The sequence below is a fragment of the Fulmarus glacialis genome, unplaced genomic scaffold (assembly GCF_000690835.1).
Source record: "Fulmarus glacialis isolate BGI_N327 unplaced genomic scaffold, ASM69083v1 scaffold14438, whole genome shotgun sequence".
Classification (NCBI taxonomy): Eukaryota; Metazoa; Chordata; class Aves; order Procellariiformes; family Procellariidae; genus Fulmarus; species Fulmarus glacialis.
Genome location: NW_009230237.1, coordinates 861 through 19515, shown reverse-complemented (window position 1 = coordinate 19515; position 18655 = coordinate 861). Strand labels below are relative to the sequence as shown.

At 36.1% G+C, this 18655-nt stretch overlaps 2 protein-coding genes across 2 annotated transcripts; one reads left to right on the top strand and one right to left on the bottom strand.

Annotated features, from left to right (window-relative positions):
* Nucleotides 1-649: 649 nt before the first annotated feature.
* Nucleotides 650-12118, top strand: ZDHHC13 (zinc finger, DHHC-type containing 13; the record flags this gene model as incomplete). The annotated part of the gene is made up of 10 exons (XM_009584158.1): nt 650-775; nt 1070-1203; nt 2012-2112; nt 4813-4937; nt 6014-6076; nt 6462-6555; nt 7973-8056; nt 9448-9605; nt 11015-11112; nt 11841-12118. Coding segments are annotated over 10 exons (1119 nt in total), but the record flags the coding sequence as incomplete, so codon positions are not given.
* A 1407-nt stretch (nt 12119-13525) lies between these two features.
* LOC104071402 (cysteine and glycine-rich protein 3-like) lies at nt 13526-17457 on the bottom strand (the record flags this gene model as incomplete). Its single annotated transcript, XM_009584156.1, has 4 exons — nt 13526-13830; nt 14977-15070; nt 15790-15925; nt 17289-17457. Coding segments are annotated over 4 exons (704 nt in total), but the record flags the coding sequence as incomplete, so codon positions are not given.
* Between the last annotated feature and the right edge of the window lie 1198 nt (nt 17458-18655).

The window sequence follows — 18655 nt, the reverse complement described above, 5'->3', positions numbered from 1 at the left end:
AAAATAAGTGTCTTAGTGTCTAGTGAGACTTTTGAAGACTTTAAAAAGATGTGTGTGTCAGCCTGTGAAAACCAGTGTTTGACAATGCCTGCTTGTACATTCAAAAGGGCTGGTCACATATGAAAGTCTTCATCCTAACATCTGTAAAAACTGATAGTGAGAAATATAAATGTTGAAAGTATCAATTCCTATGACTATATAGATATGTTTGTACGGTGTAGTTATTCAGGGTTTGTGTATTAAGCTGTGCAGCTTTTCCATCTGCCACTTTTTTTATTCATATGTGTGACGTAGGATATTGCTGTTTGATTTTAAAAAGTTAACATAAACAATAAACCTTCCCTTTCAATAAGCATGTAATATTCTAGCAGACAGTTTAGTGTTTCAGGCTATTGTAGACAGTCCAACATAACTCAAATGGATGCAATCTGGTTGCAAGTATAAGTTTTTAGAACTACAAAGCACTGGATTAAGTGTGTTAAAACTCTGAATTTAGCTTACCCTTGCCTTTAAAAAAAAAAAGGGGGGGGTGCTGGGAAGTAACTGCCCAGTTATTCTTGATTTAGGCGTATTTATTTCTTGCTTCTGTTAAAAAGGAAAGCGTTTCTGTGTTAAGTGCATAAATAACTAACCGTTTCTATTGTTAAAGGGAGAGACACCACTTGACCTTGCTTATCAAAGTCTGAATCGCTTCATGGTTTATATGGTAAAAGAGGAGGAAAGAATGAGAAGCAGAAGAAATAACAGATTACTGAAAATAGTAGAGAAATATGAGGTAATTTCCCAAGTAATAACTAATGGAAATAAAGCTATAGCATTCCGTGTTTAGAATAATATGCAACTTAACTCTTTTCTAACAAGAGGATCTCCTAAGGTTTCCAAAATTGGGTGCACAAAAATAAAAAAGCATGTTGCAGTGGTTTGGGTGGGGTTTTTTGTGTCATTTCCCCCCCTGCTTTTATGTATTGATGTGTCGTCTTATCTACCTTGAGTCTTTAGCATTTGTTATTACATTAACTGAATACTTTTGAAGTGCTTTGTCATATTTTAACAATAATCATTTTAATAGCTCTACCTGCTGTTGGCATCTTCCTTGACATTGATGTGGGCCATAGGATACGTAATGAACTTAAGTTCTGATTCTTGGCTTTTGAAAGGAGGTCTGCTTCTCTTCCTGCTATTTGGGATGGCTCTGTTTGTGAGGTTTGTGGCTTTTTCTCTCTGTATGTGTATTTAATTGTTATAGACACTATATAAGGTACCTAATGCGGTATTCTTTTTAGAGTTTAGTTTCACTTAGCATAAAAGATACCTCCTGAGAAATGGTTGCAGTGTGTGTGAAGGATTTAAATATATGTACTTTTTAGAATGATCATAGAAATTGAATGTCTTTAGGTGTGCAAAATAATAATTTCTCATCACTGAAAGATTTTAAAAAAAAAAAACCCACTAAAGTGTTTAAGCAGTCTGTTAGCTAATTGTAATGATAAAGAGAGTGTTATTGAAGGTCTGCATCTGGTAGACACAGAGATATCCATTCACAATGCTCAGAAATGTGCTTTATCTCAACTTTTCCTTTGATATTTGTGACACAGAATGAGTTTTAATGAACTATTCCCTCCCCTTCTGCTCCCCAGACCTCCCACTGTTATCCTAAGCTGTTTCGCAGGTTTTCCGCTTCCTTCAACAGTTCCTGCAACAGTCAGTATTCATTGAAATGGCAATGCTATCAGTGTGCAAATAGAGATAGCACTTTTCATCCAGTGCTACAGCATTTCTGATATGTAATATTAGGGTGGAACAGAGCACTCTTCAGTTTTATTTTTGCATTGTTAACCCCCTATGCATCTGGCTAAAGAATGCTTTTGAGTGACAATTCTTCATTGCTTTGAGAGACTTGAAGTATACTCTGGGTGTGAAGTTTTTAAAGTAACAAAACATGATTTATACTCTATGGAGTTACGTTTTAAATACATTTTTTTAAAAATATTTTTTTCTTTTAATATTTCAGGCAATTTGTGGGGCTCAAGAATCTAAGGTATCTTCCCACAGCATTTCTGCTAAGTTCAGTTTTTTGGATGTCCGTGACCTGGTTTTTCTGGTTCCTGCCTGATATCCTTTGTACTCAAAAAATGCAATAGAACTCTCCTTACAGTTCCTAATAAATCTAAGCCCGGTCACGCAAATAGTAATGAGCAGTCACAGATAATTCCACATGACTTTCAATGTCTGGTAAGATTGGTTTATTTCCTTTGGGCAGGGGTGAAATAACTCTGAGTTTAAATTAAAGTTACATACAGACTAAAAATCTGTACCTTCCTTTATCTTTAGCAGATATTTGTGAACTATTTCTTATGTTACTGGAATATCAACAAAGATGTTTTTATTTTATAAACCTAATTGTCTCTGTTAGCATCTCCATGTGACTCTTTAATCTTCCTCGTTGAGACTCCCATACACTATTGTGGCATGTGGTATAACCGGATAACACATGCATTAATAATAATTTTCAAAGCATCTCTTCTTTCTAAAATGACAAGGATTTGACATTTAGTGGTATTTGGGCTTTTGCTTTTAAAAACACCACCCCACCCCACCCCGAAAAAACCCCCACAAACAAACAAGGAACAAATTTCTTCATGTCCCTCCAAAATAGATCTTCCAGTCTCCTATCTATCTTTTTTCACAGGTTATGCTGCTTCCTTAGGGTACAGTGGATTAATTTCTACCTTTCATTTACTTTCTGTGAAGAGGCTTTGCACTGATGAGTACAAAAACGTTTTAGTAGTTTACACTCACTTTTCAGTGCCCTGCTCTTTTGTTACACAGAGGGCATCTATTTGTTTATTGATTAAGTTTTGTGAAAAGGCCTTTAGGGAGATACTTAGAACTGTAAATAATTTTGTACTAAACCAGCTATAATATATTGCTACACAATTTTAATTAATTTTTAATTACTTCATCCTTTAAGTGGCATTTTCTTTTGTACTGATCCCAATTAAAATGTCCTTAGTAGAATTATCAGGATTAACTTCGATAAACTGATCTGGGGATACACGCATATGCTTGTCTAAATGAAAATCATGTTATTCAGTGTTGCATTGTGAAGTTTTAAGGTTTTCCTGGTGTCATCTAAATTAAAAGAAAAAAAATTCCAACAATAGAGGTTTGAGTCAGACACTTTGCTGAAGATAGTGAGCATAGCAATATTCTTGAAGGTGTGACCGTAGCTTGGTGAAATGGGCAAGTGGGTAGTTTTCCATTTCACTATCCAACCCTTTTTCTCATGAATGTGTTTTCCTTCTGGAACTGGTCACAGATCTGAGTGTTATAAAAGCGTTCAGTATTTTAGTTACCTGAATTTATGTCTGTCAAACTGTTCCTCTAGACTGAATGAAAATCCAGCCATTCTAATACGGACTTCTCTTGGCTCCAAAAAAACCATAGAAGTGGAAATAGTCCAGCAGCATCCACAAGAAATGCACCATCATTTCGACTTCTGTAAGTGCGCCCTGCAATTGCGTTGTAACAAACACAGCTGTAAGTCTGGTAATATACAGTGCCAATATTTCATAATTTATCATCTTGATTTTAATTAGAGCTATTTGCAGGGTTGTTAGTTCATAAGACAAAACAACCTTGAGGTTGTGGTACTTGATTTATAAGAGTTATTAACACTGTGCGGTTTATATAGTGGCTGAGTGGTCACTTGAGATGGAATCCAGGCTTGGGCACTCTGCTCCTTGGTGGCATCATGGACTGTTCTTCAGCAGCCTGAGCTTTCAAGTTCAATGCTTGAATTTAATTGGTATGAAACTTGTCCCACTCCACATTCCTCTGTTGCTGTATAGAGACAGTTAATCTTGACATGTTTTTCTCTCCCTTTCACCTGATGTACAGATATTTTTAGTCCATAGTGTAAAACTTATGTTCCTAATGACCATATATCCTCCCTCATGTATAATAATAATAATTTGTCTGCTAGAGAAGTTGCATCAAATAACTATACATAAAAAATACTGAATTTAAGTCTACTTCTCTGGAGTTCATGAAAGATGAATTCCCTCCATATACTGTAATCAAAACAGTCAGCCACTGGGTAAAAGCAAATGGTATGCAAGAAGAAAAATGTCCAATTAGTCCAGAAATCTGTCATTTCATCATCATGGATTTTCTAGTATATTTGTGAGGGAAGAAGGGTTCCCAGTAGCTGTCCCATTACCTTCAGAAGTGTTTAGCAGTGTGTGCTTTGTTTTTTGAGTGGCAAAGATAGTTCCAGGATGACTTCAGTTGCATTTTTCTGTCTGAATTTATTCGGTTGTTTCAGCTGAAAGAAACAAGAGAGGGCAAGACTTAGAAAACAGTCTGAGTAAGAGCCTGTTCAATGACTTAGAGGTGTGTGCAGCAGTCAAACAAATCTTACAGCTGCTGGAAGCTTGGTAACTATGCATGTCTGATCGGTATTGTATAAATAAAATAGAAAAACTTCAGAGGGAAAAAAGAAATGGAGTTCATTTTATATCTTTTAAATACTCAAAGGCAAAAGTCTGCACTCTGCTAGTGAGGATGAGGGCGAGCTATATTGTGATGCAGGTTTATACAGTTGTAAAAGTCTTCTCCAGCGCTCAAACTGGAGAGAATATTCAACTTCTCTGATATGATGGCCTCTGAAGGACGGAGAGGATCCTACTATAAAAGTGAAAGTCATTATTTTCCTTTTTTTGTGTTACTTGTAAAATAACATAAACTAATTTTAGAGTATTTTATTTGTTTGACAAGTAACAGTGATACGTTCCTTAACCTGAATATTACATGTAACAGATAGAATTCTTGAAATTGCTGTCATGTTCAGCGTGGTGGGTCTTCTTTATTGCTTCTATAAAACTTGGAGAACTGATCCTGGATATATTAAGACTTCAGAAAAAGAAAGAAAAGAAGTAAGTGATTTTGTAAAAACAAATGGAAGGGCTAACCTTGGGGCAACACATGTACTTTTGGTTGATTTTTTTGTCATGTGCAGCTTTGTTAAACTTGAAAGCAGTGAAATACTCTTTGTTCTTTTAAGAGTTTTTATCTCTGTCATTGAACAACATAGATCATAGATAATTTTTCCTACTACTGCTTGTTTCCTTATCTTCATCATCCTGCCATAATTTCCTTGACTCCCTCTTCTCATTGAAATGTGAGCTTTGGCCAAACATTGTACAGACCCACACCACTGATGTTATCTGTGACGTAGAATTTCACTTAATAAATAGAAATTTTGTATAGTTTCCACTCTGGTTGTGTAAGGTTAGAAAGAGATATTTACAGTGCTTTCCTACAATTCTCCGTGCTCATAAGGCATCAAGGCTGGAAATGGCTTGAATTTTGTCAGATGCTTTGAAGATGCAGACAATGGCTTGATTTTTGTGCTTAAGCATCATGAAAATTACATGCTATTTCCTAGCTCTATTTTAGAGTTACAAAAAGAAATCATGGCCAACCAATCAGTAGACAATTTAGTATTTTGGTCTCCCCAACCTGTGGGTTAAGGAAAGCATTTTGTTTGTGATCTTTTTGCTCTTGATGAGGTTATATTTCTTCAGATTGCTAGGGAGAATAAACTGCAATTTTAACTTGTTGCCACAGGACTAGTAACCATTGTCTATCTAGTACTCATAAAGGAACAGTAAATATAGCAGCTCTCCTCATCTCTCTGAAGTCTGGCTGACGATGTGAGAGGTACCTTGTATCTTAATACCATCTCATTTTTTAAAGATTATTTCATTCACATTATTTATTAATTTTGGCAACATAGAGATACTTTTCTGAATAATCCTGCATGGGTGAAGTTGCATTAGTCTTTGCTGTTTTTTGTTTCTCATGGACCTTTTTAAATAGCAAGTACTTATTTCTATCGGTGCTTGGCACTCAAAATGCTTATGAACTGCAAAAGGCCTAATGAAAAAATCTTCGTAGATCCCCCTGAAAATGTGATCCAAATGCAAGCGCAAACTACTTTGTCTTTCAGAACATTGTAGCTCTTGCAGAAGCAGGTTGCTTGGACTTCAGAACATTTTGCACATCGTGTGTTGTAAGTGAGGCTTTGGTATTTGTTCTCTTTTTGAACCTGACTTTTACTCAATACTGCTATAAAAAACTTTTTCTTCATTGCTTGTCATGCAAGTGTCACATGCATGGTTTGTTCTATATTACTTAGATTTCTTTTTTTTTCCTTTTACGGTGACAAAAGAGATGCCTTGAGATCCTTGGACTCGTAATTTTAATAAAATAATAATTATTTCCATCTCTTTTTTTGTAAAACTAAGATGTATAGTTCTCATCTATGTTCTGTGTTGTGAGGTCCGTTATACGGTAATTGTACAAAATATGATGGTGCCCATGAGATGATGCTCTAAACTTTGAGCAAAATAGATTCTTCTGCTATGACTGTATTCTTTTCCTTCATCCTCAACTAGGTAAGGAAGCCTTTGAGATCTATGCATTGCCTTGCTTGTGATTCATGTGTAGCCAGATACGATCAGCATTCTTTGTGGATTGGACAGTGCATAGGTGAGAGTGTTTGTTTTATCTAACTTGAAAATACCACATATTTTAAAAGTTGGAGAAATAACATTTACCTCCTTAGAGAGAGAGCACACCTGATACAAGAATACACAGTTGATACTGAAGGGCTTACTGATAGGTGCCGGAGGGAAGTTAGTTAGATGGCAAAGAGGAAGGCAACTAAAATTCTTAAAGGGATGGAGTGGTCACCCTAAGAGTGGAGACCAAAAAGTCTGGGACTCTTTCTTTTGAGAGAAGAAGGAACAGGGGATATGATTGAGACTTAAAAAAAAAAAAAAAAAAAGGCAATTGAGAGATGGTGGCTAAAGTGAATGCGGAACTGTTATTCGCCAAGCACATCATACAAGAACTAGGGGAGGCTCAGTGAGAATAGCAATTGGATTTAAAATTGGTAAAGAAAAAATGTCTTTACATGGCAGTTTGTGAAATGTTGGAGCTTGCCGCTGTAAGGGTTTGCAGTTACAGGCAGTATCAGAAGGTTCAGAAAGGGATTAGACAAATTGTTGGACAGTATGTCCAAAAGTAGATACTAAAAGAACTAGACGAGTATGCACACTCTGACATTTTAATGCAGTAGCTGTGGATGAGGAGAATGAACTCTAGAAAGTGGCCAGGCTCATGTGTCCTCCTGAACTAATGTTGCCTGTTGTCACTGTTAGAGACAGTAAAGTGGAGCAGCTGGACCACTGAGATAACCCCGTAGGGCGTTTTTTATGTTCTTATGTTCTTTGAGAAACTCTGTCTTCCTTTCTGTCTCATTACTGGTGATGCTCAAGATAGAAACGTTAAAGCTTTACATCTGTAGCAATATATTTTTATCATATTCTTTTGCCAGTAGCTTTTTTGTAATGTTAAATACTTGGAAATGTTTTTACAGTGTTTGCTATTTACAAGGTAGTGAGACATCTTTCTGATGCATTGTTTCAAATCTGTGAGCAATACTGATTGTAATTTAAAGAAAAATTATCGTATATCTTCATGTAGCAGTTTCTTTGACAGAAATCTGGGGGTTTTATGCGTATGTTTGCAATTCTGAAGCATACAAAGGTCAAACAAATTGAATAGCTTAGATTTTTTCAGTCATATGAGACAATTGTACTGTGCATGCAGAGAGTTGTGGTTGCATAATTAGTCCTCATCTAGCTAAAACAGCTGAAGGCATGCTCTGAAGAAGAGACAAATCCTGGTTAACTTTATCAGAACTAATTCTGTTATATAAATTGGGATGGCTTACAGGAGAAAGTTGAGAAAGAAATCAACCTTGTCAAACTCTCTTGAGGATAGCAGAGGTAATAATAAGAAGTGGTTTTGATTCTTTTTATTCCTGTTAACTTAAGGGGAAATGCAAATACTGCTGAATTTTAAAATGTCAAACTTTTTTTTTTCCTTGCCTCAAATTCAGGCATTGGGAACCATCGTTACTACCTATTGTTCCTGTCTTTCCTAACTATGACTGGTGTCTGGCTGCTTTATGGAACTCTTCTGTGTATGTATCCATGAATTTATTTTAATTTAGCTTTCAAGGACATGTGTGTATGGTCTTTATTTTTCAGCATTTCATTTCCAGCAAGTGTAATTATACCTGCACAAACAATACCATATTTCAGTAGTGATGTTATCTTGTAATTCTGTCTTTAAATGAAAATACATCATATCTGAGTCTTTGGTCAAATATCTGATTACGTTTGTGTTGAGTAAGAACTAAGATATGGCTCTAGTGGGATGTCCATTGGGAAATACAATATCAGAAAGCATTTTTGTTAGAGATGAAATAGGGAAGCCATGTGGAGGAAGGTCAGGTTACAGGGTCTAGTCTGGATACCCTTTACTGTGATAGAAAATAAGTTTGTAAATACATTATTTCAAAGGCTTTACTGATTTTGTTATTTGGAAATATCTATATTGAATACTTGCAACGGTTTCTTTTTGCTTTTAATGTAGTGATAACTTTGAAAAGAAGAGAACTGTATATCTCATTAATAAATCTAAACTGTTACTTTGGAAAATTAAGAAATTTCTTGGGGGAGAGAGGACAGCCCTTATAATGTAGATCCTGAGGAAGAATTAGCATGGCACTAACCTTTTAAATAAAAAGTAGAGGGAGTTCATTTTATTTTCTATTACTTCACATTATATTGAAATGAGTCAATATTCAACGCAGAGTGAAGTGAACCAGCTATGGCAGTGGAGGGCACAGGTTGTGAACATGAGTTGCTTTCCTGTGGTTTCAGTGGTGGTCTTATGTATGCAAAAAGCATATTACTTCCTCCATTTCCTGTATGTGAAGGAACATGGGAGGAAAACCTCTTTATTGTTCTACTGACATAGAGGCAAAAAGAAGTTGCTCTGCTTTTGGTGTTTGGTTTTTTTTTTTTAAATAGGTTAAATACATATGTCGTAGGCTTTAAGTATTTCTTAAGAAATTTACAGAAGTTGGACATTCCAGTTTATGTCTATTTAATAGTGGTAAAGTACTGCTTTCTTGGTATTGTCACCATCATGTCTTCTTTTGTTGATGGTGGTGTTTAAGATAAATAATAAATTCTTGTCCTAAAATTACAAATAAGCATGAAGCAAAATTTCAGAAGTTTTGGCAATGAGAGGTGACGACTTATTTCAATATCGTATAAAAAGTATGTAGCCAGTGCCTTGAATGTTCTTCTGTGGATTATGAACACATAATGTAAAGATTATGCAGCCAGAATAGCAAGCAGTCACATGTCTATGTGGGTGCTTTTAAGTGGGAACTTGATATATTAAACATGGTATTTTTAGAGCGTATTGCTATATAATATTCATTCCATAACAATGGAAATAATCTTTGTTTGATTCTTAAGTGGCCTAAAAACATAATTAACTGATTATGCATCTTGTCAGATTGGTCAAACCATTGTGCAACAAGTTATCACCAAGATGGAGCGTGGACATACTTCACACAGATAGTATATTGTTCTCCGTGGGTTTCCTACATCTTCACAGTAGCTTGTTTTCATACTGTATGGGCTTCACTGGGGCTAACTCTTCAGCTTTATCAGGTATTATTTTGCTTCAGTTTATGCTCCTCTCTTAAAGAGTCATCATATTAAAACTTCTCCCTAGATGATTTGCTCCCATAAAAACTTTGTGCCTGCTTTCCTTGGCTAATTAATGTCACATCTAGGTGCTTTTCTTAAATCTCAGGGCAGTCCTTTAAGTTTCATGGGTACTTGTGCACTCAGCTTTCCCATGTTAAAAGTAGGATCACAGTCTGCAAATCATTCCTATAACTGAGTTCTGGGATTCCTACTCATCAAAAATTCCAAACCTATAAAAAGATGTATTTAAAGGCAAGAAACTTATTTGACTAATAGAACTGGTATTACTACCCCAAAAATGATACAAAAGCTCAATAGCATAATTAGTCCTGAATTGAAAATTCTATGGCAGAGCTCAGCAGCGCATCATTAGACTGTATTGAATCCCATTGCTACAATAAAAATATATGACCTGGATTTTATCCTGATTAGGACTGTCAAATTTCTTGTTTACATTTTTCTCAGAGAGCGTGGCTATGCAACCAAGATTGAGAAGAGCTGTCTTTATAACATCTAGGAAACAGCTTGTTTAGCAGCTTTTAGGAAAGATGTGTCATTTGAATATGTGTTAAGCATACTGAGCTAAAGACTTCTTTTACATCTTTAAAAAAAAAAAAAAATCCACAATTTTAAATGTGTACTGCTAGATTTCTCTAATGTCCAAGACACTAAGATATTCTGGGGAAAAAAGCATCCAGGTAGGATATTTACAGTTAACTACTGTGTTTCGTACACAGTCACTTGTAAATGTACTGCTTTATGATATTTAGCATGTCATTCAGTGAAGCAACCTTGCGGCCATTTTTAAGGCTTATAAGATTATGTTGATTAAAAAAAAAAAATAAGAAAATGGAAAAAGAAATAGGTAAGCAAAAATGCGAAAAAACCCCCATAAATCTCATTGTGAAACTCAGTGAAAGAAGACATCAAATCAAGAAAATGAAAAAGTTACTGTTAAGTCTCTGACACCTACTTCATCTTTTTTGCTAGGCTACTTTGTCTTTGGGGGGATCTTTTTCTACCAATTTGTGTGGTAGAATATAGACAAAATCTGAGGAGATAGGTGCTTAGCTGCTATAGATCTTATACTTCTACAGACATCTGTAAAAGTACAGTCTTTACAGTCATCCCAGTTAAGCTTGCCTTCTCAGTGGAAGCGTTAATGTTGAAGCTTGCTGGGTTCTGTTTTAGTTCAAGTGACATTTAAAAACATACTTTTCAGTCATTAATTATGGCACTAGTTACTTATTTGTTAGATATGGCCAACCTCCTTCCCCTCACTCCCTTCTCAATAGTATCTTTTGTATCACCAGAATTTTAATTTGTGATGTTCATGTTTTAACCATTACTTACATTTTCCTTTCTGTAAGATTGCATTCTTGGGGTTGACCTCGCATGAGAGAATGAACCTCCTGATACAGAGGAAATCTTCTAAGCATCCTGTTTCACTCAGGAGAACTCCATACAAGTGAGTATTAATGAGTAGTGTGTTTTAAGCACGTATCTTTTCAGTACTGATTTGCTTCACTACTTCATAAATGCAAAAAAATGGTGCTCTATGGACGTGCTGGTCATGCCTGTTATGAGTTGTGCTAAGAAGAGGAAATGGACCTGATTTTCCTTGCTGAGAACTTCCTTTGGCCTAAGAAATAAACAGCCAGCGTAAGAGCTGCTGGGGTTCTTTCTGCACGGCTGTGTATATAGGAAAAAGATGTGCCAAAATCAGTCCATAGTTCTAACCAGTAGATGCTATTTTGGGGGTGAGGGGATGTGGTCCTTTCATTTGTTCATCTATCTCTGTGTCTGTTCGGTAGGTTCAGAAAGAGAATTAAGGTATGAACTGGCCCCTTTCTGACTTCTCTTGCAGTTACTTAGCTCAAGAGAGAAATTAGTACCAAGGTTTACCTGTTATACAAGAAGTCTGTATTTCCTCATGTGTGTTAGCAGATGAGATCTTACTAACTTTTAAATATTTAAGTTGAGCTTAATCTGCTCTCACTCTTAAGTGTAATACAGGTTGTAAAAGTTCAACAAAGGAATGATGCTCAGTAGAGAACTGTTCTTATTTTTCTTCTCCCAGAGCTGTCTTCATTGACAGCTTTGTATCTTAAGTACTGTCTCATGGTGAATGTGTATTTTTGATGCCTGCAGTCTTCTTTTGTTAGGTTTATTAATGGATATTTCTCTCATTTTCAGTCTTGGATGCTTCCAGAATCTTGCAGACTTTTTTCAGTGCAGTTGCTTTGGTATGTTCAAACCCAATGTAGTTGACTGGACCAAGCAATACAACCTTTTTCATCTGGCAAAAGAGAAAAATGTTCATTCTGTATGAAGTTTTGCTTAATTTCTAAAAACATTGAGCTGAAAGCTAAATAAAACTGGATATTTTGTTAATTTTTACAAATTCTTCTGAAGTTGCTTGTTTTTATTTTTACTATTGTTCTAAATATTAAACCTATCTTGCATAAGCTACAGCAGGTTTGTATGTGGAACAATCACTGTATGTGTATATATAGTTTGAGCTGAAACTATTTGAAATTTTCTGAGATGAGATGACACTAAGAATATATTTTTTAAAGGTAAGTTTTTAGGGCAGAATTTCAAAACTATTTTGGTACCCTTTGCTTTATTTTGCAGATAATAAAAGAAAATTACATTTGAAAATTAAGGGGAATGTTCATATTTTAAAATGTAATATTACAATTGCCCTGTAACTTTATTGCTTTTGTTGTGAAAACCTCTATTAAGCCTTTGCATTTGGAGGGTTTGCTTGTAATAAAACAGAACTTTCATGCTTCTAAGTGTATTTTTACAGACTGAAATAGATTCAAGGGATATGTGACCAGTGAGGTATTTAAGAACAGGTAGGCACAAAATCATCTTTGCCTTGTGTTTTACATGTATATATACCCTACTAGTGTATGAAAATGGGTAAGTTGATGATGGAAAATAGCAATGTATATAAAAAGAGGGAATTATTCCCAGCTGCATGCATAGAACTTTAATAGCTAGGTGTCAGCCACGTTCCCAAGAAAAGGCTATGTCAGTCTGAAGTGGCAGGCTGGGCAGTGTGGTTTTGAATATAAGTCAAAGTAGGTAATAATGAAAACCAGCAGGGAAACAGATCAAGATCAGAAAATTCAAGTTAAATACCATCTAGAACTGACAACATAAGAGTAAAGGAGTGTAATGAAACAGATTTCTTGTAGTTAAGAAATGGGAGATTTCATACATGTCAGTGAAATGCATTTATCTGTGACATAGTAACATATGAAGCACAAGTGGATTCAAGTAAAAATTATGTGAAGCAATATCAGTACTTTATTGTAGCTTGAAAACATACAATAACAAAACTTACAACACTGTATTTTAAGAAAATGTTGTTTTTCTTCAGAAATATCTCCCTTTGAGACAAGTAAAAAGGATTTGAAATTCTTTCTGTCAAAGTGAATAACATCTACTTTGCCAAAACACAAAATATCAAAACGTTCAAAACTCCGTTAGAAGATTGGTAGAAATATAGGCGGCATAACATTCTGAACGAAGGAAAATATGGCCCAAGTCGGAACACTCTGACTCTTGCGCTCTATAAGGTATCTCTATCTTAATGGGACAGTATGCTGAGTCTTTAAAATTCCAGTCTAAAGTGTGGTAAATACTAGTTTAAGAAGCAATAATGTTCCATGAATAATGTTCCATGAGGTTTTTTGTCTTTATTTACTGTAAAACAAACATGAATCTAGTTTTATCACTGTACCTTTTTAAGCTATTCTAAGAATTTCTTAAGATATAAGCTCACAAGTTTTTCCTGCAAGGTGGAAAATATTAAACAAATGCCCTAGGTTCTTAGCAATGTGTGATGTTTAATGTTTTACTTAACATTAAGCGGCATCAACAGCAGTTTGAGTCTGTTTACTCTTTCTTTTCCACTTGAGTGAGGCCACCGAACCCAATTCCTTTGGGACCAAAATTTTTTGCATAGCAAACTGCAAAAGAAGGAGGGAGGCAGATGGTGTTCTGGATGTTTTCATATAGACGTAAATGACTTTTGGTTTTAGTACTGCTTCCCAACTTAAGTTAATAAAAGGAAGGAGATCTGAAATAGCATCTTTCTCCTCTTTCTTTTCCACTTGAGTGAGGCCACCGAACCCAATTCCTTTGGGACCAAAATTTTTTGCATAGCAAACTGCAAAAGAAGGAGGGAGGCAGATGGTGTTCTGGATGTTTTCATATAGACGTAAATGACTTTTGGTTTTAGTACTGCTTCCCAACTTAAGTTAATAAAAGGAAGGAGATCTGAAATAGCATCTTTCTCAGAAGCATTGACAGGTTCTAATAGTGGAATCACATATTTGAATTAAACAAACGTCACATCTGATCTTCTCAAAAAAAAAAATTAAGAAACTGTATGTATTTAGGATGTAAGTAACATTTTCATTCAAACTACTTTTCTGTCTGAAAATACTCAGTAAAACTTGGTCTGTATGAGTAATACAGACAGAGTATTAAGTTGGAGTTTTTCAAAGGAGGTTAAAAGAACTAGAGCTTAGTCCAGAAATCAGATGGTAGTTTAAACCATTCCATGTTAACTCTGTATTGCTAAGTGTGTGCGTAGTTATTTATCACAACTCTGCTAAGGAAGTAGTAATGGTCAGCATATTTCTCAAAATATGCTAATGTCATCACTTGCAGTTGTCAGACTGCACACAAAGTCATAAAACTTAAGTATTCTTGTTTAGGATTCTCTGTAAATTTTAGCATAGCATATAAAAACTTTGCATATTTTTCACTTCAGGCTCTTTCTAAGAGTCCTGTGAAGTGAAGTCCTGTGAACTTTCTTAATCTGAGAAGAACAGCTGGGGGTATAATTTGGCATGAATGCATTATCTTCTGTACTACCAATGTAGTGGAAGTATTTTTTAACTCTTACTGGGAAGAAGTCCAGGACCATGACCTTAGACAGATGGGCTTTGAAGATACGTATCTTTGTGGGTTGGGGTTGGGTTGGGTTTTTTGAGTGAGAGAGATTGTGCAGGTACAAGAATCTGCCCAGCCGATGTGGCCAGTGTTCCTGTTAGAAGGTCTGAGGACAGATCTGACAGGATGTCATATTTGTAAAAAAATTAAACTTAAAAATTTAAATGTTAATAGTAGAAGATGCAACTGCAATGTTACCATCTTTCCTTTGCTTTCATAAAGTTGTTAAAAAAGATAAAATGAAATTTCATGAAGTTAAGCATGCAACAAGGTAAATCATGATGGCAATACTAGGTCTAAAAAGAATAGTTTTAGACTGACTCAATAACCCAGTTCAGCTCATTAGAATTCTTACCTTTACAGTAGAGCTCTCCATCTTTGTCTGTAACATTCGTAGATTCTAAACTCTTTCCACAAATAGCACAGCGGAAGCATGTCTTATGCCAAGGCTGAGAAAATTAAGACAATTCATTGTACATTACAGAAAGTACACGGCTAACAGGTACAAGAAGCAAAACACTGTTGCTTTTTATGGTGTGAAAAGGTTAAAATTGTCTTGTTGGTCTTATGGCTTCCATTTTTAGTCATTCTAGGTTAGTCTTTTTTTCAATTACTTTATTATCCCATATCAAGATCTTACCTAGTGACTTTGTTATTAATGGGGGTCTAGTAAAAAGCAGAGAGCTATAGATACTACTCTCGTTTTGGCCATTTCTTTGATGTGCAGAGATAATATTCTACTGAGAGTTCCTAGAGCAGAAAGCTAGCATGTCCTGAGAGGCAGGCTTTTGTTTTTCTAGTCACAGAATCTCTTCAATTTATCTCCACTGCAAATAAACGTTTAAATGATAAATATCCCCACAGATGTTAGTAGAGTGACAGTGGTAGAAGAGCCAGCCGGTACTGTAGCCAGGAGTTGTTCCTCAGGCATCAACAAGGTGCAAAAAGTTGAAGAAGGCTTACGAAAAGCACGTGGTTTTAAAGCTGAAAGTCACTCATCTGACTCTAGCAATTTGTTAATTCATCCTCATGTTTTCTTCATTGGGACTATGAGTAAAAACTCTTAGTTTTTATCAGATCTTTTATCAAAAGATCAGGGACCTATTAGCTACAGTTTATCACCATTGTAAGAGCGTATTTTGTTTCAAGTGCTGTAGTAATTACTTACTTTTCCTCCCCCCATGATCTTCTCTGCAGCATACACTGATTTGCCACAACGGGGACATTTATCCACATCTACCATCTTTTTGGCAAACTTTGAAGGATTAGTTGGTGTAGAAGGGCGAGCAGACTTTGGTGACCCCCTAAAACAGAAGTTTTCAGTGTTTTAAAATACTGTTTAAAATTTATCTTCATTCTAGAAATATGATTTCATGATTTTTGGTAAGGGATAAAAATTACTAAATTACTGGTCTTACACATGCAAGGGGGGGGGGGGGAAGAGAAAATGAAAATATTCTATTGAATTCTGTGTTGTGTGGTTGAAAAGCTGATACTGTAACCACTGGTATTACCTGGTTTGGGCTGAGTATGTGGAGCTGACAGTAGCCACGTGCAGAAAAGGTTATGTTTAATGAAAAGTGAAAGTAAAAAAGAATTTTGTTTTATTGAGGGGCAAGAGGGAAAATACAATCAAAAGACCTCTCTATTCTTTGTCTGTCTGCTGGTACTCGGTATGGAGTGGAAAAAACCCCTTAGATTCTGCGTGCAGTTGTTTCATTAGTCACTGTAACATTTGGACAGGGAACTGGGGTTCTTAGCTGGCCTAGGGTCAAAAGCACATCAGAAAAGTAGTTTTGCTTTGTATTCCTGGACTTCATGCTTTATGTCTTCATGCTAGCTTAAAGCCTTTCACAGACTTCTGAATTACCGGATTGTTGGACTGCAACAGGTCATTAAATCTACAGGACGTGACAGTTTCTGATACAGAACTCTGCCTGTAATGGATTCGTATCTTACAAGGAGCTACAGTTAAATACATTATTTAAGCTGTTATTTCCTGCACAGCATATTGGTTAATTGGTTTCCTTATAGTAATACCAGAAGAAAGCATCGTTGATTTGGAAATGTGCAGCTTTGAGAATCGTAGAAAAATACTATAAAAATGTACTGTCGGGGATAATTATGTGCAGCTGAGGCTTTTGGAAGATGGTATCCCATTAGAATTTCCTTGTTCAAACATATTCTCGCTATGTTTGTGAGTTATTTGAGCCACAGGGAGGATTTAGAAACATTATTTCTCCTATTGAGAAGAGAGTTAACAGTATGTGGTAGTGTGATTATTTCTCTAACAGTAAAACCTAACTGTATTTTAGCCTCTGATAGGAAAAATATTCTCATGTTCTATGGTGAATGTGACTTTACCACTATGCTACTAATAGCAAATTACAATTGCAGTGAATATTTACGTCTGTGGTGGCATATAAAGGTTGCTTCTGCAGAATAATTGCCCATTGAAGGAGGAGATGATTTATAAAGAAGGCTTAAAGAGGCTGAACATCATTAAAAACTGGTAAATTACTGTGTCCACTGAAGGAAAGGTTGTAGGAAAGTCTGCTCTGCTGCTTACGCTAGATGTTGTTATGGAAACAGAGGAAGATATCTAAAATACCCCGCCAAGTGACAAGTAGTACCAGAAAAAGGTGCTGTCAGTGGGATTTAACTCACTGTTGCAGATTCAAGCCTAGATGGTCACCAGTATCAGTGCTGAGACATCCTGCCCCTTGTCCGAAGCCAATACCTTTGGGACCGTATTTTCTTCCGTAACAAGTTTTGCAGTAGATTTCAGATTCGTGAGCTGCTACTGTGGTACTGTCCAGAGCTTTTCTGCAAGCCACTGAAAACAGCAAGAAAGAGGCACATATAAACATTTGCGTTTTCCAATTAGAATTTATGTGGTTCAGAATATTTACAATTATGTTTATTTTTGTTTATCATTAAAAATACAGGAAAAGGAGAGTGTCAGCCTGTAGTCAGTGTAAAACTTCACTGGGCTGTTGCTAAAGTAGTTGTGCGTGTACACACCATGCTCTTTTGCCACTCTGAAGTTATACTCTAGGAAAATCATGAGTTTGTCAAGACAATTTGTCTGAATCTGTGAAGCTTAAGATGGATTTGAGGTCATCATCCTAAACTCCCAAACCTTTAAAAAAAAAAAAAAAAAGGTTGCAGGGGCATTGATTCTACTGTGCATCTGTACCTTTCAAAATAGTCACTCTGAGTCTGCGGTGGCTTTCTCATCTCAGCCCACGCTATTTTAATGTGGCGTGCTTCTAAAAGAGGCTATAATATATGTACCACATCCAGGCAGCGTCAAGCAGAATATATTTTTTATTTATCTAGTCACATTTGTTTGAGCTGTAGTGCAAGGTGAAGCAATAATCCTAAATAACTGCTAGTCTCGGCTCTGTTAAGCTTCCTCCAGGAAGGCAAAAGTATGACTATAGCCGTTCCAAAAACAGAGACCTCTTCCTAGTCATGTTTGTTACGGAGAAATACTGCTTGGCTTAGCTCATAGGAAAGGTCTGGGAGACTTTTGGACAGAACGTGCCATAAGTATGTCTGACACGCATAATGGAATACAAGTTATATCCTCTACGGCACTACTTTAACCCTAGCCTCAACTTGGAAGGACCAAAAATTAACGAGTGCTAACAGCTGCTCATCTGAGGATCTCAGTAAGCAAGTATCCATGTTTTGAGAAACACAAGCCACACCTAGAGCTAACGAGCGTTGCTGGGTCTGGTCTCACACATGGTTATTTTTGTCGAGTGGCCGTGGAAGCTAGATTACTCTCTCCCCAGTTCTTTGCTCATCTGAAACCGGGTCAGCGTTTAAAAGCTGAATTCTGTTACTGGTCCAGTGGATAGCCTTGCTGCTTATGCATGGAAACTGGGCAATAATGAATGGAAAAAAATAGTAGCTACACTCCTCATCTGCTTGGTGACTGTATGCTGTGCTGTTTTGGGAACTCGGCATGAGACAGCCCCCACCCCATCGAGAGAGGATGAAGTTTTCAGTTCGGAGCGTCTATA